The following is a 25,642-nucleotide window of genomic DNA, read 5'->3' on the forward strand; positions in this document are numbered from 1 at the left end:
CCCATTTTTTAAAAACGTTTTCTGCGGATGTAAAATGTTTGTTTGTTCATCACAGTCAGTAATTTATTAAGAAAAAAACATTTAATTTGGGTCTTCACGTGACATTTTCTGTTATTATAACGAAGATAGGAATTAATGATCCGCCTCATGGGTTCAGACTTCCCCTTTAAGAGCACCCATGGGCGCTCAGGTCTCCTTGCTCCTAATAAGGAGGTGGTAAACCCTGCCTTCAAGAGGAGAGGACAGGGGGCCCTGGCACACATTTAAGGACCAGAGTAAAGTCGTCAGCCACAGAAGAAGCGAGACTTCCGGTAAGGAACTTTCAAAATAAAACTCTGAATCTCATGCCACATTGTCAAAAAAAATCATCTTCAATACAGAAATAATCAGAAAAGATAAATAATCAGAGAAGCAGAAAGCGACGAATGAACGTTTCTTTTCAAGTTTTCCTTTTCCCCTCCATAATACTTTTATTCAGCGCAGTCAGTCAGTCACAGTTACAAAATAACAAGATTCAGACAGCTTTATACTATCCTTCAAGTTATTTTTAATGCAGCATATCTTTTAAAATAATTTAGGTTTTTTTTTTTGCCTTTGCTGTACTTTTTCATTTCTATAAATTACTTAAAGTTATGTCATTTTAGTGTAACCAGTACTCTTGGTTCTCTTGACTTCACTAGTCTTAATTTGAAAATCAGATTTATTTACTTCTTTTGCTGGTTTCAGAGCAGAGATTGTCACATGTTCATGCAAATGCCAGTCTATCCTCTTATTTTGAAAGTAAAATCACCCAGTTTCCGATATGATCCGGCTACGATCCGTGTCGATTGACGTGTTAAACTTCAGGAGGGAGGCCCTGTCTCTATGTGGAAAAGCTGCACACAGCTCAAGAGGCAACCAGAGAGGAGAAGCGCGAGGGGCGAGAACATCCTGATCCAGGAGCCTGTGAACACGGAGCAGAGCCAGGAGAGAAGGAGTCAGACTGAGATATGCACAGGGAGGAGCTATCGATGAGAGAGACGTTAAGATAAGACAGACAGGCTATTTGCAGTCAGGTGAATCGCGCCGGGAGGAGAATAATCTGACTTTTGCAGCGGAGCGTCCAGAGAATTACGCACGAACGCGCCAGACCAAGGTGTACCAACTTTTACGCACGGACCTTTGGAGATGCGGAGCTTCACTCATGAGGAGAACGCTGCGTTATTCTCACATGTATCAGAGTTTTTGGAGCAGGAGCTCGTAATCTGATCATTTTGGACTGGAGTTCAGGTGGACGCATCGAGCACTTTGGCACATGTTGACGAATCATTTCTAAAAAAAAAAATCACACGTTTGGAGACATTCTTGGGATCTCAGTGGGGGTTTACTGGGACTCTCTCACAACGCTGCAGACTGAAATCACAGGAATTGCGCGGCTGTAGCCTGACGTGCACCTCAACACTGTGCATTACGCACCTGTCCCACAGTACCCTTGACGTCTCCCCTCTTGTGTGAGTTTTTCAAACCAGCGGCATGGACACAGTCAGACGTCTAGCCTGCGCGTGAGTCACCGTGAGCAAACACTTGGACAAGCGGCGCTTATAAGCAGTGACACATTTGAGGATATTTATCAGTGCGTGCCTCGCACCAGCAGCGGCCAGCACACGACGACGCTGGGACGAGGCTCGGTGCAGCCGGGGGATTGGACGCCGAGGTGCTAAATGTCCAGCCGGTCGCTTGCGGCTCCTCAGGCTGGGCGGCAACATGAGGTCCTGGGTCCTGCTGCTGCTGCTGGCTGCGCTCTCAGCGGCCCGTGTGCGGCTCGGAAGCGCTGAGGTAAGACCTGGTGCCGGTGAACATTATGACCTCTAGCCGGTGGAGGGGGGGGGGGGAGTAACACATGGATTTAAAATGCATGATTGACAGTCTATAAATGACAGATTTTTTAATGATGTAGTGGTTGATAAAAAATTTGGTGATCAAGGAGGCAAACTACCACCAGAAATAATTGCTCCACATTAAATTTTCATGTTCTTTTAAGTCTGTGTGATGGCAAATTCAGTCATTTTTGATTTGCAGCCTCACATATTTGTGTCTCCATGATGATAAGGTGCTTTGAGCCTCCGCTACACCTCTGCTTAAGTTGGAAGGAAGAATTTCAGTGAGGGTGAAACACACCGATAAAGCCTAAAAAGATCCTTTACGTTCCACCATCAACTTAGCACCCAGATCCTCTTGAGTGTTGTTGTCTTAAATGTCTTCGCCTGGGGTCTCTTCAGAGGAAGCGGTGAAAGATTAATTCCCAAAGAACATAACAGGAAAACAGGAAAAAAAAGGTTGCAAGTTCACGTCGTGACTCAGATATGTCACATCGACGGTGACAGTCATGGGACGAACACGGCGATATCTTGACTGGTGAGAATTTCCTTTGCTTGCGAGGAGTCTTTGACAGAGATCATCCCCTGAGGTGCTGCTGTGGATGTTTTGTGTAACAGTTTAACCGCAGGGCAAAAAACAAGGAGCTGTAGTGTGTGTGTGTGTGTGTGTGTGAGACAGCCTGTACATCTCCCTCTGTGACTCTGCAGCTCGTGTCATATGGAGGGATCTGTTTTATCTCTGCAGCTCCTTTTCGTGTGTCACGACAGGGATTCTCCTGAAGTGTTTGCAAGGAAGAGTTTTACTGTCAGAGGGAGGCTGAGGGTGAGGCAGGGCGGCAGGAGTTAAGCTACAGTCTGAGGCTGGAGCCAAACATCCATCCATGAGCATGAGCCCACCACTGAAGTGATTTTCCCCTCAGATGTATTCTTTCAGTGCAGTTTGTGCTGTCGGTGTTTCCACCAGACACCTGTTCGGTCAGCAAACGGAAACTTTCAGGTGACCAGAGAGCGATTTGGAGACTCCATCTGAGCATCTTCTATCAGGCTAAAATTGGTCGAAATGTTCAGCGGTTCAACACTTACCTGTCCTTTGCTATGTGCCAAAGATCTTTATCTGTTTCAGGTTCTTATCGTGTCATGCCAACGAAACCTGCAGTATTATCTTCTATAAACACTCAGAGGTTGACGCAAGGTGGTAAAGTGTCTTAAGAATCCTGCCGCCCTCATTCGGTCATGTCCCGTCTCCAATAACTGTCGGTCATGTGGAGGAGCTGTCAGATGACCTCTAGCCTGATGCAAAGCACATCCGTCTTCCCAAAACGTAAGGTCTGCTTAAAGGTTCAGCAACAAACACGTGATTAAGTATAGATACAGATGACTTTCAGCTCCTCCTCATGATCTGTGGAAATGATCTATATGAGTGTTTGATGCTGTTGCTCTTGGCGTGAGGACAGACTCTTTCTGAAGCATCCTACCTGTTGTTCCTGTGAGGTGATGCCTTCACAGACGGGCAGAATCTGTGCTTTGTTGGAGTCGTTGGTCTTTTTAGCTTTGTCATACTACGAAAGTATGAATCTGACATTATCTCTTCATCAAAGGCGTCGCATCCTGAAACTGTTGGAACCAACGATTGGACAACTCCTTGACATTCAGAGGATTACAGTTCACACATTGCAAGTATGATGCTTCAAACACTCGATGCCCATCAAGCTGCAGCAGGCAGAAGCTGAATGCTTTGCACGAGGACACTTAGACCTGTGATCCTGTCGTCTGCAGCGCAATCACGGAAACTATTAGCGTGCCGACCTCATGTGCACGCTGTGGTAAACTGCAGCTGACATCTTTTGGACGTAAGACATACTTCTAATAACGAAACAAACGCTGACCTGACATGTGACCCGAGCGTGGGGCAGCATCAGGTCCGACTGAGACTCTGTGACACTTTAATCCTCTTCTTGTCACAATGTTTAGTCCAGTGGTGGAAAAAATGGAGACATCTTTGACGTCTTAGTTCTTCCACATCTGTCTGTGGAAAAGACTTCAGTTTGCACAGTCACACACACACACACACACACACACACAGATTACTCAGCAAAAATCACTACAGGTTCACTGAGGTTGACGTAATAAGTACATCCAGACAACTTTATCATAATTTATGAAATATCGTTAACTGTGCAGCTGTTGTCCATGAACAATCCAATCAAGGCTCACTGCTTACACAATGCATTTACAAGCACACACACACATGCACTCACACACACACACACACACACACACTGAGGGGTTGCTACGGTTCATTTTTAAATCCATTTAAACAGAACTGGAGCTACAAACACACAACAGCGCTCACATATCAGGTCAGACCTCATTCCTTTCATCATCTGATGTTCAAATGAAAATTGTTTCATCAACACACGCTCACAGTGACACACACACACACGCACACACACACAGCTGATTGGTGGCTTTTGAACAGGTTGCTGTCTGACTATTGTCTCTGCGGGCGAGCTCGGATGATTTGCTGCTGCCCAGCTTGATCCATTTTACATAAGAACAACAACTAATCTGCCAGGGATTTCACGGACGCTGTGTGCCCTGTGTGTGTGCCGCACCCGTGTGTATTCGCGTGTGCACACATCTGGGTGTATCTGCGTATGTGTTGGTGGACATATGTGCTTGTGTTTTAGTGTGCGCGTGTGCAGCGGGGGGGGGGGGTTGTGCCTCTGTGCGTGCATGTGTGTCGGATAGAAAAAGCGCAGTGGCGCATAAGAGTATTTGTTTGTAAGCCCCGTGCGGTGCAGCATTAGAGGGAAAATCTAGTCAGAGAGTCCTGTGGACAGTCGAAATAATGGAAATAATAATAATAAATGATAAAAGTAGTATGGATTTGTTATATAGTTTTAAAAAAAGATAGAAAACAATATAAAATCACAAAACATTGCAAATAGACAATAAATTTAGACCAACTTTAATGAAGCAGTTAGATGCTGCAGGCTGACTCAAACACTTGGCCTGAGGCTGCTACTCAATAAAAACCCTTTTTTACTTCATAGCCGTTGAAGGCATGCGGCTAACAGTATCAGCTAGCCTGGAATGCTAACTATTCACTCCAAATAGCTTGCGTTCATTGAGTTTTTTTGGCCTCTTTTCGATATCGAATCAGTTTGAAAGATTGCTAAAGAGGACTGGAATTTAGTCCAGTTAAGAGGAAGTCTGAGACAGACAGTAGCTCACTGTTCTTCTCCGTTCTTGTTGGTTCTTGTAGGGCGACTTCTCGTGTTGTGTAAGGCTGCGCCGAGCGATCGTCTTTATCACCAGTCAATCAGCTGACTGGGCTAAATCAATATGATATCATTATGAGTGATACGAGACTATAAATCATCTTACAGCTTGGATGTCGTTATATGTTGTTATATGGAAGTGTTGTCTCTTCCTGGTTTTAATTCCAGGAAGGTGATTTTCTGAACTACTTGTTCTAATTAAAACCCGACTGACACTGATGCTGACACTGATATGAGGAAGTAAAACGTTTCGATAGTCGTATATCTGCCAACAGACACACATTTCTGGCAACTTAGCTGTGGTTATCAGACACTTGTGATAAAGATAAGCTTTGGAGGCAGAATATTAATGATACCAGTGAACTGGAACAATAAACCTTATCGGGAATTTAATAATGATCCGAAGCATTTTTATCTGCGTAAAACATCTTTGAAAATGATGTTTTCATAATGATGCACATCTGGCAACATATACGCTGACACCGACGTGATATGCAAATATCAACCGATCAACTGATAATATCGCCAACCGACCATCGGGCTCTACTTCTAATACTCGCCTTTACTCACGTAGTCATGATATCAAAAATCGAATTTTGTTCATATCTTGTCGCAATATCAATATCGAGGTATCGCATCAAAAATACTGTGATGATATTTGATTTTGTCGCCCAAGTCCGAGCATTTATGAAGAGCTTTTCAGGAGATTTCCAAACATCATCCAGCTCTAGTTTCTAAATTAATCGGTTTTGTTTATAAAAAGGCAGAAAATGTGAGTGAGAAATGGCCATCATGATAACATAATCAGATTGCTGTTGTTTTGTTTGATCAACAGGCCAAAGATATTCGTCTTACAGTGATAAAGGTCAAAGAAAAGTACTTTTATAATTATTCTGTTATCAAAAAAACACCAACGAGTGAATATGCGTATTGTGGAAGTCCATATTCTTGTCATAAACCTGCCGAAGCACCTGTGGAAGGTTTTGAGAGCCTCTCGGTAGCTTAATGACACACTGTGCGGAGAGGTTTACTGCCCTGCTCCTCTTCCTCCTCCTCTGTGATTATCCTCATCTCGTCTCCTCTTTTCTCTCCTCCTCCACTCCCGTCTGCTCCTCTCCTCTGTCGTCTTTCCATCCATCATCTGCACCCTCATCTCTGCAGCCGATGGAGGGCGGGGTGTGTGTGTGTGTGTGTGTGTGTGTGTGTGTGTGTGTGTGTGTGTGTGTGTGTGTGTGTGTGTGTGTGTGTGTGTGTGTGTGTGTGTGTGTGTGTGTGTGTGTGTGTGAGAGAGGGAGAAAAGAAACAGAGTACCCATCGAGTTTATGCGACAGTATGTTGGCCATCTGCCACGTCTCTGATAAAAGAAGACGTGTGTTGTGACAGCGCGTTGTGATTGTGAGTCACTCGTCACACACTTGGATTCGCTGTGTTTGTGTGTGTTTACTTTGTCAGATCTTTGTCCCTTTTTGATAACATGTTTGTAGATGTATGACTCTGTGGTTGTGTGTGTGTGTGTGTGTGTGTGTGTGTGTGTGTGTGTGTGTGTGTGTGTGTGTGTGTGTGTGTGTGCAGTCAGCTGGCCCCATAATTACATTCCACTACACTTCACCTTTCTCCTCAAACATTCCATACAATCTCTTTGCCTTCCAGGCTTTTTCTCCACGGCCCCCATGCAGTGTGTGTTTTTGCAAGCGTGTGTGTGTGTGTGTGTGTGTGTGTGACCTGCTTGTAGATCATGACATCCTACCAGACAGTCCTCTCGACCCGAGAGCTTAGCAACGCACGCTCACGCGGTGTAAGATATGAAAAAATGCCAAACTTTCCGTAACAACGTCGAGCAGCGAAGGCATTCAAGAGGCTTCACGGAGAGTAAAAAAAAAAAACAACAAGAGAGGCCTATTTTTGAGTGTATGCGTGTGTGTGTGTGTGTGTGTGTGTGTGTGTGTGTGTGTGTGTGTGTGTGTGTGTGTGTTAGATGGCAAATGAGGAACTTGGCGTCAGAGCCATTCTGGGTAATTTAGCTCTTCTGCTCAAACCACTATTATTAGCTTGTTGTCCAATTCTTGGCCTTTTTTTAAACCAGCAGCTTGTTGTTTGTCCATGTGAGAAACTATTTCCTGTCTGTTTATTCCACTCTCTAATTTCCATGCGTGTGTGTGTATTTGCACATGCATGTGTGTGTTGGTGATTAACACTGTGACTGTAATGATAGCTTGTTGCAGAGTGAAAACTGTGTGTGTGTGTGTGTGTGGCTCTCGGGACAAATTGGGCGGACAGCTAAGTGGTTAAGCATCTGTATGTGAACTGGAAAAGAGAGGGCGAGTGTGAGTGAGTGTGAGTGTGTGTGTGTGTTTGCTCAACTAGGTCAGCCAATGGCTCGTGAAAGTCATCCAGGTGTCCTGAGCCACCGCCGCCCACAAAGCAGACAGACAGAAAGAGACAGAGAGAGAGAGCAGGAGGGAGAAGGAGAACGCTCAATGAAAAATGAACCGAGCGAGGGGCAGAAAATGATGATACGAAGACAGTTTTCAAGTCATGAGATCATTTTAGATCTGATTGGTCCTCCAGCTGGTGTTAATCCTTGTCGGATAACAACCGAAATATGAACAAAAATCAAATGATACCTTTAGAAATATCATTATTTTCCGATTTTGCGCCTTTTGAGGACGCGTGTTCAATCTATTTGATAGGTTTTAACTTGAACACTCCAAGAATGCATAAGTCAAACTCAATTAAGTCCACTTGTTGCATCCTCTTCTATTTTCTTTTGGCAATTTTTGGGAAATTCAGTTAAAAAGTGCACTATATTAGTAGGAAAACTAATAACCAATAATACCATGTGACACACTGTACTGAGATCTCTTCTTTCTCATGAGCAGCCTTTTAATAGATTTTCTGGCACATCTCATCATCGCTGTGTAACTTAACCTTACTTGTATTGCATGTCCTGTATAATCCTTCTTGTGTATATCTTAATTTGACCTTATAACATTAGTTCTGATAGGTGGCTACACAGAGATCAAGTGAGGTTACACTGCAGTCCAACCCATTCGAGATAAACAGTAACTATGTTTTGTGTTATCGGAGCGGGGGTGAGTGTCGGAAGAAATCTGGTTTGTATGTTGGAAGAATTGGATAAAAGTTGGCAGCTGGACTGTTTTTCTTGGGTTAACGTGGTCGAATGAATCACAACCAGATACCAGAGAACTGTAACAGATACAGAAAGCGCTCGGATCGCTGGTGCTCCTGATAGTTTTAATGGTAAATCAATGATTCAAGTTGGTAAATCAGAATATATCAGTGATGTTTTTTCTGTCAAAACCAATGGGAGCTTCTACCATGTGGGGTCATTTTTCATTCATGAATATGGTCCCAGAATCCAATAAATCCTCTGACTGGCTGTTTCATCTCCATCTTTGGAGAGCGAGGGCTGCCTACATCATTAAAAAGCCCAGATGTTTACTCGTAAGATACTGCAAACATGCTACATCCATCGTCATGAATTTTGTAGCATGATTGCAGTGAAAAAAGATGAACGTCTTTACTTTTTCTCTCCCGGCATCTTAGAGCGTTGCCCAAAATATTTTTCCTCTCACATTCTTTACACTCCTTAATTTGTTTTGGCATCTTTCTGGCATGTGACTCTATCAAACGAGGCTCCGACTGCTCCAAGATAGTATCAGCTTACAGCCAACCAAAGCAAAATGTGACACAGAAGCCCGAGTAATCTGCCTTTGATCTCGCCAAAGAAACCACATGAGCCTGTCTCTTAAAAAACAGCCACGCTGAATCCGTAATGAATTCATGCCATGGTAGTCATTAAAAGTTTATTAAATAACGCATTCCTCTTCTTATCTCCGCCGATAATTAAAATCTCGCATAATCCTGTTGAGAAATAACAGATTTTGCAGTAAATCACAATAAATGCTGCCGGACAGCTTTCTTTGAAAGTCTCGGATTCGCCACGAGATATTGATTTTTGTCTTAAGTCTGGTGCTAAATGTTAAACTGAGAGAGAGAGAGAGGTGTAGAGAGAGAGAGGGGGAGAGAGAGAAAGGCTAATTTCCTGTGCTACAGCGGGAGCAACAGCGGTGTTTGTGGGTAAACAGACAGGGAGAGAGTGACAACAGCAGCAACAAACACCAATCAGCCATCGTTTCCTCTGCAGGAGGAAGTGAAACTGGAGCAAGTGTTGACTGGAGATGGGGGAATGAGATATTATACAGCAGCCCTCTTTCTCTGCATGTCTCTCAACTTACTCTCTCTCTCTCTCTCTCTCACTCACACGTTTTGATTTTTTTAAATGAAAACTAGATGAAAGGAAGAAAAAGCCTCGCAAACATGTATAAAACTATCTTTGTCAGTTTGTAACTTTTGCATTTTTTCTTCCGCTGTTGCTCCATTTCTGTTCAATCCTACTAACTTTTTGGCATCATTGTGAATTGATTAACAAAACTCGTTGACAGGGTTAGTTAGCAAAACAAACCGGGGACATTATTTGCCCTGTACGTCGAATATGGCAAAAACACCAGTATGTCCTATAACATCCAGTCGCATTTTTAGCAGTATGCAAGCCAGTGTGGTTTTCTGGCTATAAACACACGATCATCTGCATGGAGGAAGATGCGTCACATGCGTCAGGGTGTGTCACGCAAATTACAACAAAGCCTAGAGAGCACGAACACTTGACAGCTCATTAGACAGAAGGACACAAGCCGCAGTGGCAGATGACAGCGCTATCTGTACCCCCAAATTTTGCGCTAAGGCTGCAGTATAGGAGCCATAGGGTCAAAGATCATGGTGCACAGTCAGGACAAAGTAGTATGTCCCAACTTTGTACATACTGCATGCAACAGTATGCACTTTAAGTACCATTTATACTTTAGGCACTGATATATATCAGTGTTCATGTTCATAACAATGTGAACATTTGATTTTATGAACTGAATTCCTCATTAAACAACAGATAGTCTTCAAAGGACATCGTACGTTGGTTATATCCCATGCCTTGCTGGTCCGTCCTGGTGTATTTGTAGTAGAAATTAAGATTTAAAGGGGTCAGCCCCTACATTTGGACACAGCTACTGAATCTGTTCACTCTAATAACACCCTAAACTTTACTGGCATACCTCACGATAACAGTTGTTTCCAGGGTAAGGGTAAAAATGCATGACGGCTGTTTGTCTCCACAGGGTGATCCGCTCCCTCCGTCGCTGGTCGACCTGGTGAGGAACTCTCCCATCTCCTCTGTGGACGACTTGAAGCTGCTGCTGCAGCAGGAAACCAATGCAATAGGTACTAATGACCATCACACACACACACACAGATACACACACTAATAACACAGGCGTGGAGGAGGTAAGTGTGTGGGTGTGTCTACAGAGGCCTGAAGAGATCGGAATGCAGCGAGGGAGAGTATTAGAGTACATGCCAAGCACCGTGTTAAGGCAATATTTACCCGAGACAGCAGCAGGGATGATGAACCAGCTTGATGAGAGCGAGAGAGAGAGCCAGAGAGAGAGAGTAACTGTGACCTTGGTGTGTGTTGAGCAAACTGAAACACAGAGAAAAAAAACGTGCAGCACAAGGTCACTACATTGTTCTCCTGCTCCGAATTCCTCTCCAGATTTTGAAATATGGATGCGTGTGTTTGTGTTCGCCGGAGCGACACCGCCACCCCCCTCCACGCCTCCACCTCCACCAAACAAACACAAAGTCAGACACATGCGCACGCAGCTCGGCGGGTGATTAAAAAATTCATTAAAGTCATCTTTCTGAGGAACCCAGTCACACATACATATATTAATAGATGGTCCTTTGATCATTCCATAATGCATAAATAACACGGTGACATAACAGCGACCACAGAGAGGAACCAACAGAGGGAAGGATGCTCAGAAACAGGGCGCGAGGAAGTGACTCAGAGTGTGTTTTTATCAAAAATAAACTTTTTTCTGAGTCCTGTGAGTGTTGGAGTTTTAGCAAGTTTGGGGATGAAAATGTCAGTAGGTCGATCCACCGCTTGTGTTTACACTGACAAATCACAACAGTTCGATGGACTGCCATGATATTTGGTATCATTGTCCCCAGAGGATGAGTCCTAATGACCTCAAATCCTCAGATCAGGACCCTTAGGTGTACGTGTATGCACTTACGCCGACACTATACAAATTTTCACCAGGACGGGGGACAATTCAATCAGCACTTGCTTGCGTTGCCCGGCACTTTTGGAAGGCCTCCCCGAGCTCTGTGGAAAAGACTGACGTTATCTTTGGCACGACAGCTAACCGTTAGCATAGCCCATGACGTTTGCCTATGACTCATAGGCCAGCAACGACCTCAACAACAACGCCTTCATTGTTCGCACACATACAGACAAATCTGAAATTGTGGTGAAAACTGGGACACTAGGAAATTCGGGGATTTTACAGATGTTTGTCAGGATTCGGGCCACCCAGCTTGAAAACCAGGACAGTCCTGGTCAAACGGGGTCGTCGTAATTTGGCACCATCATCTGATCGAAATTTTACTTTGCACTACTGAAGTTCACATCCAAATATCTGCAAAAATAATGACACTTTTTGTTCAGTGCTTTTTAAGAAATGTTATAAGACGGTGAACATGATAAACATTAGCTGCTTAGCATGGACACGTTAGCATTGTCATTGTGAACATTTGCGTGTCGGCTTTAGCATTAGTACAGCCTCACAGGAAGTGAAGAAAGCCTCGCACAACCAGTATGTCGATTTCTTACTGGTCAGCTGGATTTACCAGAATAAAATGGGTCACATGCTAATAAATGAAAGAGGAAGAAGGGAGTGAGTCTCCCATAACATTTAGACACAGATACATTCACAGATAAAATTAGAAAGTAGCTCCTGAGAACAATACGAAACTGTTCTCTTTCTGCACCAGGAAGTTAATGAGGGCTAACAGGCAACCAAATAACACCTCATGCATCTGTGTGTTGCACATACACACACTCACGCACACACACACACAGTGACCAAAAGCAGTCTACACCAGGGATATAATTAGGACTTGGGGGCTACAGTATGAAATGACGACATATGTGAGAGTGCAAACACACACATGCACACTCACAGGTCTGCACACGAGCTATATTTAACAACTCATATCTCTCCTCAACAGTATTCCTGACAGCGCGAGGACAAATTGCGGCAGAAAATAGCCTAATTGTTTTAGCGAGAGGAGAAAAAATGGCTTCCTGTGTGCAGTGAACAATGAGTTTTGCTAAAAACTGCCCCTCAAAGCTTTGCATACTTTCCAGATTTCTTTCATCGCTTGTAAAAGTGCAGGCTCAGTGTTGCCTGGTTTTCAGATTAAAGTTGGAAAATATTAAGTTGTCTTCACGAACTCTGTTTGTGTTTTGTCTCATTCTCTTCCTTCCCCTCCTCCCCCGTCTCTTTCTGTAGTAGAAGAAGAAGATGAGCATGATATTCTCACAAACCACACCCATGGACGATATACTAGAAGTCTTGGTAAGTCTCCGCTTCCGTTTGTGTCCCTTCCTGTCTTCATTTTATTCTATTTCGATCCATCTATTTTTACCATCTGACTCTCACCACTCTCTTCCTTCTCTTCCCCCATCAGTAGAGGCGCAGCCGGCCCAGCAGGCGGCGTGTAAAGTTCGGACGGAGGTGATGGAGGTGACGAGGTCAATGCTGGATCGCCGCAACGCCAACTTCCTGTTATGGCCGCCCTGTGTGGAGGTGCAGAGATGTTCGGGCTGCTGCAACACCAGGGTGCTGCAGTGTGTCCCCACCGTCACCTCCAGCAGATACCTGCAGGTACACAGCTGCCATGACAGAATGACTTCATGATTTAAAATAGATAAATCCCATTTTTAATCCCAAAAGTTTAAAAAGTAATCGGTGGGTGTTTATTCCTCCAGAAGGTCTGGCTCTGAGCAGCTGAGCACTGTACTGTAATGCATATCAATGATGATATATATGAATATCATAAAAAGAAATGAAAATTGTGATATTAATTTCAGCCTTTCGAGGTCTCAGAAGCTTCAAAAAGCTCTGCATGTCATTTCAATACTCTAACTTGCTTCAAGTTATGATTTACACTCTTGTGTAAACACTTCAAGCTGATGTTTGTTTGGGAACAAGTAATTCTGCCTTAACGTCCTCAGAAATACAGTTAAAGTGTTGGCATGAAGCCACCAAATTTCCTGGAAATGACTTCAGTCAATCACGTTCATATGCTGCTTGTCGCAACTCGCCTCATTGTACATACAGCAACAGTATGTTCACTTAAGAGAAAAAAAAAATCTGATTAATGTGTTGGAGATCTTTCTGTTGGATTTTCCATCATGTCTGGACGCCAGACTTCATTAAAGGCTTACGCTTCATGTGTGTCAGACGTGTGTACTAACGTTTTGGTTCTTTCTGCCTCTTTTCCAGGTGATAAAGATCCAGTACATAAACAGGAAAGCACATTATGACAAAGCCATCATATCAGTGGAAGATCACGTCAGCTGCAGGTGCCAACCTCCCACATCGTCCTCATCCTCTCCGTCCTCCTCTTCCTCCTCGTCTGTTCCCGTCACTCGCTCCAGCACGAGCAACCCCAACCCAGCTTCACCGCAGCAGCCTCCCCCGTCCTCCCACCTTCCCCTGGCCGTCCCCCGACCCGCCCACCCCGCTCCACCAAAGACTCATGCCTCCAAGGCCGACCTGCATCGCCTCGACAACCTGAAGCACAACCAGCAGCGCTACCACACTGAGGAGCGTGAGCCGGTGGCGAGGCAGTGGCAGCAGGGCAGCTACACCCAGCTGGTGCACTGGACGCAGCCCAGGGTTCATCAGGCGCCCACACACGTGCAGCCAGGGGTGCACCAGCCGGTTGTCGGGGTGCTTGGGCCAGTCAGCAGCTGGCCATCTGAAGCGAGGGCGGAGCATAGCGTCATGGGAAGTGCACAGCAGGTGGGGCACGGGAGCGGGAATGATGGGAGCAAGGAGGAAAGCGGTGCGCACGTAGCAAACAGCGGCGGGGAAGTGCATCATCCAGATCACATGCAGAGGCAGCAGCAGCTGTTACAGCATCAGCAAAGACAGCAGCAGTATCCGTATCATCATCAGCCGCATTATCCACAGCAGTACAACCATGGAGCAGCGGAGGACCAAGAGCTGAGGAAACAATATCGGCTCAACGCTCCCCAGTCAGACAGCGCCTCCCCGCCTAGCAGCCCGACCCAGCTGCCAACATTGGAACAAAACCCCACCACTCCTCTGACCACCATTCAGAAAGACTCAGTGACCAGCCAAAAAAATACAGAGGTCACAAATCACAGACAGACTGAGACTGCAACAGCCAGTCAGAAAGAAGGGAACGAGAGGGAGGAAAGTGGGAATAGTGGGGACACGGCCGGGGCGGAGCTGGCCAATCAGGGGAAGGATAAAGACTCTAAACTGACCAGTGGGGATGGTCATTTAACACAGGAGGATAGAAGACAGAAAATTCTGGAGACGGTACAGAAGGAACTAGATCGAGAGACTCCTCTTCATCCTCATCCTCCTCAGCAAAGACCAAAACCAACCACATTTAAAACAGGTACGGCTCAGCTGTGTGAGAATGTGTGATAGTGTGGATGAAAGTCGCATTTAAAGGTCACATGGTTGATATTTCCAAATGTGTATTTCCTTTTATCTGCACGCAAGTTTTGAGAGGGGCAGTCCAGGACTTTAGTATTGCACTTTGACTCAGAAGCAGACATCTGACTCAAGTCATTAGGTCTGTGTCTCAGGCAAGTCCTATGTCGTTTTTTCTTGGGAAAGGCAAGTCACTCCCCCAAGATACTGCAGTCCTATCTGCAGTAATCGTTATAAAAAGAAAAGATAAGTCCAAAAACACTAGATCCTACATTTCCCATAATGCAAATCAATAACATCTTTCAGTAGATGCTACCTGACCTGTAAACCACATCTTTTAAACTCTGCGCTCGAGGCTTTCAACTCAGGTGTGCACTTAGAAATATGTCAAACCCAATGTGATGCATTCATTGTCGTCTGAATAATTGGAAAAATTATTCCTCGACTGGAAAAATTCAGGTGAAAGGACTCATCAAGTTGGAACAACAACAACAAAAATGTTTGTAGAGACTCGACAACTTAGAAAACTGTATTCAGTTTCATATAGCCATCCATTTTTGCTCTCGTGTAATTTGTAATATGGTATCAGGCTGGAGCTGTCAGTTGCTGTCCACATAGATTGACCTAGATTAGTTAAAAAAGTAAGTTATTAGCATTAACCAGGATAACAAGTCAGGTAAAGTGATATAATTTGGGTTTTTTGTGGCACATACTGGTGCAGCAAGAATGCCGAACGTTGTAGCCAAATATAAAACAGTTTGTTTCCGCTTTACAACTTAAAAGCACATGAACGCAGCAAGGTCGACAGAAAGCCTCTCCAACATGGGTAATGCAACCATCTGAGGAGCATGTGGATGCAGGCTTCAGTTACCCCGATGACATAACTGTGACATCATCAGGGTTATTTATGAGAGCTGCTTTAAGAGCCACATAACCCATTAAACAAGAAGTCCTCCGAATGACAAGAAAACTCATCAATAAGAGGACATGTATTACCATTGCTGTCCTTGTCAAATCTAATACAAGACAAGAAGTTGTCTCTGTATTGGAGCATGTCTTGAAATATTAGCTTCTAATGTAAGAGAGAATCAGTGGGAGAGTTTCCCAGGCAGGAAGCAGCCCACTGCACATGTATGACTAAACAACACGGCCACATGTGTCCTGCTATTCTTCCTCAACCCCCCGAGAGCTCCGCTGTTCCCACTGCTTCATGACTTCACGCTTTGACTTGAACCTGCAGGCGGTCACACACTGTGTAACGCAGACTTCAAGGTTATCAGCCGCCCTTCAGAGTGCAGTTAGAGCCGCTACAGGAGCAACACACCCTGTGTTTATTCTCCACTGCTGCTATATACGGCCATGAAACCAAGATGAAACTGATGTTCGAGTGATTCATTTGTTACTTGGTTCCTTTTTTTATCTGCTCATATGTTATTATACGTCTTCTATTAGTTTTTTTCTCATCTGTTTGCTTATGATCTTCCAGTGACACAATCGAGTCCTCACGCCTAAATGGCAGACATGTTGTTTCTTCATGCAGCCCTAATGAATCTTTTGCTGATTTGCTTCCCACGTTGGTGGACAAAGACACACCGGCATTACTTGTTTTCCAAAGTTTAGCAACATAAAGTACTCAGTAAAGGAAAAATTATAATCATATCAATGCACACAAATAAGAGTGCTACCACAATGAAAGTACAGGTTCGAAGAAAGACAGTTACACACTCGTAGCTACGTTGCAAAACAAAAATGTGCCAACCTTTTGACATGACAGTTTTTATCAGGGTACTCAGAAGACTGACATGTTGAAATGTTAATCTTTGACACCATTTTTTAGATTTCAGTGTTCAGTAATGTACTGGGAAGTTGTGAGCTGTGTTAAGCTGTTTGGTGTCGACTTTTGTATTCACCGTGTCCTCTACCTTCTCCTGGTTGTCTTTCAGCCCTCTCCACTGTGGCCCCCATGTCGCCCTCAGCCCGCCGGGCCCCGTTCCGACCAGCCTCGCCCCGCCGCAGGAGGAAGCACCGCAAACGCATCAGCAAATCAACCATGAGAGCCATGATCATGTAGAGCTGCAGGTGAGAGAAAGAGCCTGAGGGATGGAAGAGGGGTTTGGGTGGTAATACTGACTTAATGTGAGGAAGCATGGGGGCATAATGAGAGGGATCAATGTCCATTAGTATCTTTGAATTCCTACCAGCTGAAGGGATATTACCTGAGTGAGACAAAGCTCATCTGTTTACTTGGATAATGAAATAGTAAACAGCAGTTACACAAATAAGTTTCTTCCTTTGTCAAACTCTGTGTGCCAGAAAAAGGATATATTTTGTCATTTAGTCATTCCATTTGGACGTTGTAATAACACATAGGATTTTCTCTTTCCCTGACAGGAAATGGAAACCAAAAGCTTTTGGCCGGACACGTTGCACCAAAGGAATATGGAGAGACAAGAAAACATGGGATTCTTCGATGTGGGGTGACGGATGCTGAGGTGATGGACACTGCTGCTGTTTCCATGAACAGCTTTAGAAAAAAAAAAGTCACCCTCCCTGCTCCAGAGCTGCCGCAGAGCGTCCAGCTTCATGGATATAATAAAAGTGCAATCTTATGAACTCCTTGAAAGGGAGGATATTTGTCACACTAAACACTGGAATTCATTTGTATGAACCACATAATCCCATTAACATGGATCGATGGAGGCCTATGAGATGCCCAAAGCTTAGACCGGTGGTCTCTCCTTGCAGTTTGCAGCCATTGATTGGCTGCTTGAATACTTTAGACTTGACGACTGATTGGTCCACAAATGGAGAACTTGACTAGAAGTCGGACTAAGAAGTCATAATTGGGGGCTAAATGTGGAGCTCAAGATGAAACTGGAGACGTGGAGAACTGGATTTCTACACTGGGACGATAACTGGAAACTGGAGAGTGCAGCTCAGGCCTCAATGCCAAACATTGCTGTTGTCCTACAATGTCTGAATCTAACTTTATCTAACACTGGAGTAGCCATACACTGATCATACTACATTGACTAGAGAAGTGCTCTACCGTGTACTGTAGCTTAATGTACTGGAAAAATATCGATAACCTGCTCATTTTTGTACTACTGCCAGATCAAAATGGAATAACAACCAAATGCCTGCCTAGATAACATGCTATGAATATCCACATTAAAGCAAGTCTTAAAGACCTGGCTTTTAGAGATCGCTGTGAGCCAGTTATAGCCAACACTGTATGTATAAATGCTTCTAGAAAATGATTTCTGGGGGGGAAAAGAAAAACTTTATTTCTTAACTTATTTAAAAAAAAAAGGAGGATGTGAAGTCCTCCAGTTCTCAAGTGTAATTATTGTTGCCGACATGTTTCAGATTATAATTATTGGTTGTACAACTGTTCCTGTTATGAATGTTATTTTTAATAAAAAATAAAAATATTCAATGAATATACAGTTTGTTTGCAGTTGTCTACTTTCGGATTATGTGGGCGTGCGTGTGTATATCTGTGTGACTAAATGATGAATGGACTTGTAAATGCATGCATATGAGTGCATGTGCATGTAAAGTGTGTGTGCATGTGTGTTTTTGCCGCGTACATGCACTCATACAGTAGACCCCTCTCCTAATCTTTGCCCTACGACTGAACGTCCTGCAGCTCTGTCACGCAAACCAAGGCAGGGGTCAGCAGAAATGTCTGGTTGCTATAGGAACTCGCTGACGGACACGTCAACAGAGAAGTATCGTATGGTGAAAGAGAGACGAGGGAGGGGGGGGTGTCAGACCAGGAATGGACAGGAGATGAACGGCGGAGAGGGAGAGGGAGAATGAGGGGGTAAAGGCCCCGTTAGAGGTGGAGTGAGCTGAAACATCACAGCGGAGTGAGAAGGAGATAAAGCAAGAACAGAAAAATGTATGTAAATAAGTTTTAATGAATGAATCAGTGAGTTGCGAGTGCAGGACAGGCCTTTATGAAGGATAATTTAAGAAAGAGAGGCCGTTTAAATGTCATTCTGTTGTGTAACGGGGTTTCCCCTGCAAAGCTAATTCAGTCAGCGAATTCTCTTCTTTAAGAGTGATGACTCAGCGTGTACTTTACCAGGCCTCGAGGTACATAAACACACAAACACACACATGGACACACACACACACTTTAAGGCTGCCTGGATATTGCAAATCTGCCATGAAGATGGACCCGAAATCCAAGTCACTGTCGTCGCCTATAAACCTCAAAGCTGCGACTTTGGTGAGATTCATGTGTTTCAGCTCAAAGAGATGGTAGAGATAGTTTGACTTAGGAAAATGTCACCGTTTTCAATACTGTAATTGTACCGTAACTATTTTTAAAGTATCACAAGTCATGCCAGAGGGTATTGTTATGAGTCACAGTGACATAGATGGCACCAATAAACATCTTAATTGTGGAAGGTAGCACAAAGTTGTACCAGTGTTACAAGCGGAAGAAATCATATGAAGAAGACAATGATTTATAAAGATCCAGCGGAGGTGACGGTTTGTTTGTTTCTCAAATGAAACAAGAAAACTGGAAGGAGAGATTAGCGTTGTTGTGAGATCGTTAGTCTATTCAGATTAACCTCTTCATCCAAACACCTCGTCTGTTTCTCAATGTGCTTTACAACACTTGCCAAGTTCACTCATTAACTCACACATTCACACACTGATGACAGAGGTTGCCATGCCATGTGCCGACCTCCTCATCAGTGGCATCAGTGCCCCATTTTTAATGCTCAGTCACTCATACAACCACTTAAACACAGATGGAGAAGAAATCAGGAGGTATCCCAAGGACGTTGCATCCCGAGCTGGAGCTCAAAACACTGACCCTCGGATTAGCGCTCCCTCCTGAATCACAGCTGCGCCAAATATGAATATGTGCAAGCAGGTTGGATGATCTTTCAAAATGAGTGACTGTCATTAACTGTAAAAAAAAATAACATTAGACAAACAGTAAACAGTCCAGGAATCATTAACTTGCTAGTAGATATCACACATTTTTACGGCCTAAAACTTCTTCTTTACTACATTATATTGTGTAAAAATAGTCACATTGCGGATTCAGATAAACAATACCAAACATAAACAAAAGATACATTGATATGTATAATCAAAGGTTCAGATATGATAAGAAAATGACTTATGCCCAGAAAACTATACCAAGACGTTATTCTTAAGATAGTGCTGTAACATTGAAGACATGCACACATTCATGCATCAATAATAATAATCCAAACATATATATTATTTTCAAATGAGCCTACTTGTTCCTTGTGGTTCTTTAAGTTTATGATGATGATAATACTTGAATACTTGTAACAGAGTATTTCTGCAGCGTGGTATTGATACTTTTACTTATGCAATTTGACATAAGGACAGCAATTGTAATACAGTGTGCATGTCCTCTGCTCTTCATTCAGTGCTGCACAACAGACACTGCCAACATAAACATGTAACTCTGGTACTGTATAAGAGCCATTGCAGTTTGTTAGAATTTAGGCTCCATTTTTGCAGCTCTGACTGTCATATTTCTCAGTTTTGACAACGTCAGACAATAAGACAGGTTGTTAACAAGTCAACAATGTCGCCATGTTCTCAGGGTCTGTCAGTTCACTTGGTGAGTATAATGGTGTTATTAGTGACAGGAATGAAAATAAGACCCGCTTTACGATAAACAGGAATTATAATACAGTATGACAGCCATTGGCCGCTTCTTCTCTCTCCTGTCATGAGATGCTCTTTTGTCTCGCTGACTAGTTTTGCTGACAACACTCTTTCAGACACCCATTGGACTGTGTGAAAAATTCATAGTCATCAAGATGAAATCAAGTCCGTTTTTTCTTGTTCCTCTAAAGTTGATTTTTTTTTTTTCGATTTCCACTAAAAAGCAGCTTGCATCTTTTTCCTTCTCCTTTCCTCACTTATCTTCCTTGTTGTAATTATTTTGTCTCTTCTCTTCTTCTATTTTCTTCTTCTGGCTCCTTTTTTGTCCTCTTTGTCCAAAAATGTCCATATTCCTTCAGATTTTTCCATCTCAAATTCTTCTCCTCTGTTCTCCTCCTGTAAGTCATGACCCTGAAGTTTGGTCCACCAGCCAATAGGCATCTAGGTGCGAGGCCGTGTGGTGTAATGAGCCAATGAGGGTGAGCCAAAGTTCAGTCAGGTCACCGAGGCCAGACAGACCTTCTGCTACTGACGAACGCTGATGTGTGTGTGTGTGTGCTGATGCAGGAGTGGGCATGTGCATGTGGCCGCCTGCCATACCTGCGGTGCCCCTCTGACGAGTGTGTGCGACTGTGTCCGTGTGTTGTGAAACAAATGGAGAGTGTGTCTGCTGGCACTGTGTCCCCATGTGAGCGGTTTAATGAGCTGGTAGCTGGCAGCCAATCACGGCCACCGGCAACCTCCGAGGTCACACCATGGCGTCGTGTGTAAACAGTGCGGTCGGACCGCCCACATTTGACGTGCACCTGACGAGACGCACACACACACTTAGTGGAGGGGTCACAGTGGTTAGGGCACAGTTTTAGCAGATAAACACACACAGATGCTTACATGCGTGCAGACAGATTACATTCACACACACAGACGCACCTTCCTGAATCAGCGTTGTGTGTTTATGTTTATGTGTGTGTCCCTTTCACCTGAGGGGAGAGTGACTCATTATGAGTTGACTCGTGCTGAGCGTGCACTTACAGTATGAACACACGCACCTTGTTCCATGTCTCGTCTTACTCACATTGTTTTCATATAACACACACATTCCTGTAAAATCATCATAATGATCTGATGTTTCATCAGCAGCTTGAAGGGGAAAAAAGGACTAAAGCAAGGACAAGGGGACAAGTAGGTGAAGCAAAGAGATTAAAACAGAGCAGAAGCAATAAAAAATGTGTAAATGTTTTTGAAATAATGAAAATACATAGTTTGCATGAGGTAGGCCAATGACCGCACAACATCAGGAAGTCAGTGTGTATCATTGACTGTATAACATATGGTCTGAAAAGTGTAGCCAATGGGGAAGTGCCTTAAACCTGCATTCTTTCTAATGACTAGCAGGGGGCGACTCCAGTGGTTTCAAAAAGAAGTCCATCTGTATGTAAGCTTATGAGAAAATTACTCTACTTCTACTGACATTCATTTTGTGAATTATGGTCCTATTTAGAGTAAAATAGAATATAAAGCAGGGCATGCTTGAGGGCATGGCTACCTTTTGATCGACAGGTCCTTATCATTTCTTGTCCTGGGTTTCTCAGTCAGATCCAATCAGGATATTCTCCCTGGTTCCATCCTCCAGTCCTCCTAGATGGCAATGGTTGCAATGCCAAACTCAAGCCCTCAAGACCATAGATAGCAAATCAAATGGGTGACATCAACTCAAATAATCAGATGCCCCACATACATTGTTTCAGAGCATCAGCACCGCTACACCAAAGGGCTGGATTAGCCCTGGTTTTCGACGCAGTTTGCAATGTAACAAGAAGCCACGTCATTAAATATGTATTTTGTTAAAGTAAATATTATCCAATCAATTCAAAAACAAGTAGAATCCAGTATGAGGAAGGAATAAAGTGACTCCATTATTTTTGTTGAAATTTTGGCATCTGTCAAAAGCCTATTGCATCAGGGAGGTGCATTTTACTATTTCAACAGTAAAATGATACATAAAAGATTCAGTTCAGTTAAATTATTGCAAAGACCCTGAATAATTTGATAAATGCTAGACTGAACCAGCCAAATAATGTGATATTTAAAGCAAGGATGCTGATTTTCTCTTTGTGTCCAATAGGGTCAGGTTTTTGGGGGCAACAACAGGTGGGTGTCATCAGCATACAGTTGTAAAAACTGTTGCTATCTTCTATCAGATAAAAATCTATAAGCGTGAGCTCAAACCTGCAGTTTGTTTCCTTGGTCTGACTTAAATGTATATCTGGATTGTTGACTAATTTGTTTCCCAATTACAAGGAAAGCCCGTCTTGTGATAAGAAAGTCACATGGACTCAGATTTAGTTTATTTGTTGAACAGACTTTCAGGAAACCTTTCCTCCTGGCGGGTCAGGATTTTTTGGCTCAGTCTACCTCTTATTGTGACAGACTGTGTCAATATTAACTGTCTGTCCCAATGGGGAAGTGAATCTCCCTCACTCCGTTTGTTTCACTCCCTGGAGGAAACCCAGATGACCACCCCACCCCACCAACAACACACACATGCACACAGACACAGCCTCCTTCTGCCACAATAGTGTTGTCATGTGGTGAGTGTGTTTGTATGGGCAGGGCGAGTAGTTTGGTCTCCCGGTTATTTGCTGTGGGGGTGTTGTGGCTCCAAGTGCGGTCTTGTCTAAACCCCTACGCTTTGTCCTCAGTCCGGCTTCTGTTGCAGGACACACACATGCACACCCGTGTGCACATTATTCTGAACAGACATTTGCAAGTTTGACACAAAGACAAACCCAAACACGTTCTGAACACTATCGGAGAAGCTGGATTTGACTGTGGGGAGGGATTTCCAGTATTGTCAAACTGTCCCCTGACATAGCCCTTAAAGGTACAGTTGACCATAAAAATCAAAAAGACTCAACATTAGCGCAGGGCAATATATCAATATTATATCATTTTATGGTATGAGACTATATATAGATTGTGGATATCATTATTTAGTGATATGGCATAAGTGTTGTCTATTCATGAATGAGAGGGTCAAGATATCTGGACAGAGACATTGGTGTTGAATTTTTCAAATTAATTTTGAATGGCGCTTTGAGCACCACAAGCCAAGGGCCATCTAGTTGTATAATAGTATAGTATAGAGAAGGCAGACATCTCTACGGCCACCAACTCACACCAAAACAATCGAGACGGATAAGGGGATAAGTGCAAGTTAAATGTTTTATTATGTCTTGTCAAAGCTGGTCTCAAGTAAAGTTTTAAGTTGGGTTAGGGTTAGGGGTTATTTGCAAATCTTTCAACACACTGAATCAATTAATAACACAATAATACAGTTCAAAGGCCTAAAAATAAAAAAATGTGACAAAGATCAGATGAGCATGCACATCTTAAATCCAACTCTAACCTTTGCCCTAAACCAAGTCTACACCCATCAAGAATTCCCGTGAACGCCCAAAATGACTTCACTCCTAAAAAACGTCAAAATATGAAGTCTTCCCAAAAACAGAAGTACAAAAGCAGCGCATACAAAGTAGTTCAGCTCTGCCCCTGTTCCATATTTGTCATCATTCTAGTCTCAGACAATAGCACGGTACTCAGTCTTCCCGCACATCATCCTGCACAATTTCCTGTTATTATCTTACAGCAAGCTGAAGTCATAATTACTGGACTTCATGTGTGTGTGAGAGATAATCAATAGAGGGAGGGAGGGAGATCTTTGTCACACTCAGAATCAATTTTCTCTCCCACAAACAGGAGTTACTTTCTTACTACATTTCCGCACTTGGTTGAATGCCATCATATAAGAATTTTCTTATTACCCGTCTATATAATGTCCACACTTGTACAAGGTGTCATAATGACTCATGTTTTTCGTCTACAGGGAAATTAACGTTTCTCTGTTGGTAGCTAAGTTCACAGGGTCCAAACAGGGTTTTGACCATACCCTCATGCTTGGTCTGAAAATACTCATGGAGACTTCATTTGCTCTGGGACCCTAAGTCAGTTGTTCATTAACCCTGATTTCAGTCCTTGGAAAGGAGCGCCATCTGAGCCAGCAGATCCCCAGGACAGCAAGAAGTATTTTAGGAGTGAGTTTATTTGTCCCAGGGCTCTTGGTTACGGTAACTATAGCCATTAGCTCATTTCCAGATATTCAGTAAGGTTTACAGAAGTGAAACGAGAAGTGCATGCTCGTCCAACTCTCTCCCCGTCCTTTTGTTCACATACAAGTGCTAAGATCCATTTTTTTCCTCCTATATTCCCTCTTTTTTTTCATCGCTCTCTTCCCATCATGCTGCTCTGCACTTGTACTTCACATGAACACAGGAGGGAAGCAACACTGAAAGAGGAACTGCTCTTTCTTTCTAACTAGAACTATATTTGACTCTGGTTTCTGGGGGATGTGTTGTAATGTGGCAACCATGTTGCAACATTTTGCATGTACTCACATCCTCAAATCACACACACATACACACACATACTTTTCCTGATGGTTTGTTATGCAGAAGTCTCACCATTGAAAATCTTTTGTGACTAAATACCCGAAAATAACCCCAAGTTCATTTGGTTCCTTGTCTTTCTATAGAAATTGTCTGTCTATTTTTGTGAGTGTGCATTTTAAAAACCTGAAAATCTGAAAAATAATAATAAATACAAATGATCAAAACTGTAACATGTCGATGAATCAATGTAATTTGCAAACTTGTGTCCCTGAAATGTTCCACTTAAGATGCATTAATTCACAAATAAGGTTGGAACTGTATCACAGTATTTAAACATTTTTTTTGCAGCATTGCATAGTGTAGTATTCATATTCTGTGACAACTAAGACCTTGAATGTGCAGAAAGTCCTTCCAATTCTCATATACACAAGGTGGCCAAAAGTATGGGGACAACCCTCCCCATATACTACTTGTATTATTTTGTTTAGGAGCTAGTTTTCATGGTTTGGGTAAATCCCCTTACTTACATCGAAGGGAAACTCAATGCTACAACATCCAGTGATATTTTAAACAATAGTGTGTTGTTAGCGTTTCGGCAAAGGGCCAGAAAGAAATGGTTTTCCCAGTTTGGTGCAGAAGTTGACTGGCTTGCACTAGTCTCACATAGCCAGCTGTGTCAGTGCTGGAGAAAGGTCTGGCTGCACCAGTTCTCATTCTGATAAAAAAAAAAAAAAACGCTCTGGCTCATTTGTATGTCTTCA

At 43.3% G+C, this 25,642-nt stretch overlaps 1 protein-coding gene across 2 annotated transcripts; it reads left to right on the forward strand.

Annotated features, from left to right (window-relative positions):
• The first annotated feature begins 889 nt into the window (after positions 1-889).
• On the forward strand, positions 890-18,203 carry LOC311275041 (uncharacterized protein). Of its 2 annotated transcripts, none has more exons than XM_084383202.1 (7): positions 890-1,815; positions 10,333-10,435; positions 12,577-12,642; positions 12,755-12,951; positions 13,573-14,722; positions 16,704-16,839; positions 17,152-18,203. In XM_084383202.1, the coding sequence occupies exons 1-6, from the start codon at positions 1,744-1,746 to the stop codon at positions 16,829-16,831; spliced, it is 1,716 nt and encodes a 571-aa protein (XP_084239328.1). In that variant the 5' UTR covers positions 890-1,743; the 3' UTR covers positions 16,832-16,839; positions 17,152-18,203. The 2 variants fall into 2 exon arrangements, with proteins under 2 accessions (XP_084239328.1, XP_084239329.1); XM_084383203.1 differs by having other exon boundaries at positions 12,580-12,642.
• The last annotated feature ends 7,439 nt before the right edge of the window (positions 18,204-25,642 follow it).

Source organism: Pagrus pagrus (genome assembly GCF_965226575.1).
Source record: "Pagrus pagrus genome assembly, chromosome: 2".
Lineage (NCBI taxonomy): Eukaryota > Metazoa > Chordata > Actinopteri > Spariformes > Sparidae > Pagrus > Pagrus pagrus.

Bases quoted from the DNA above. Each gene is read 5' to 3' on its own strand.
- LOC311275041 (XM_084383202.1), top strand. From the start codon at position 1,744: ATGAGGTCCTGGGTCCTGCTGCTGCTGCTGGCTGCGCTCTCAGCGGCC. The intron at 12,643-12,754 runs GTAAGTCTCCGC...TTCCCCCATCAG, and splicing joins ACGATATACTAGAAGTCTTG to TAGAGGCGCAGCCGGCCCAG. The intron at 14,723-16,703 runs GTACGGCTCAGC...GTTGTCTTTCAG, and splicing joins ACCAACCACATTTAAAACAG to CCCTCTCCACTGTGGCCCCC.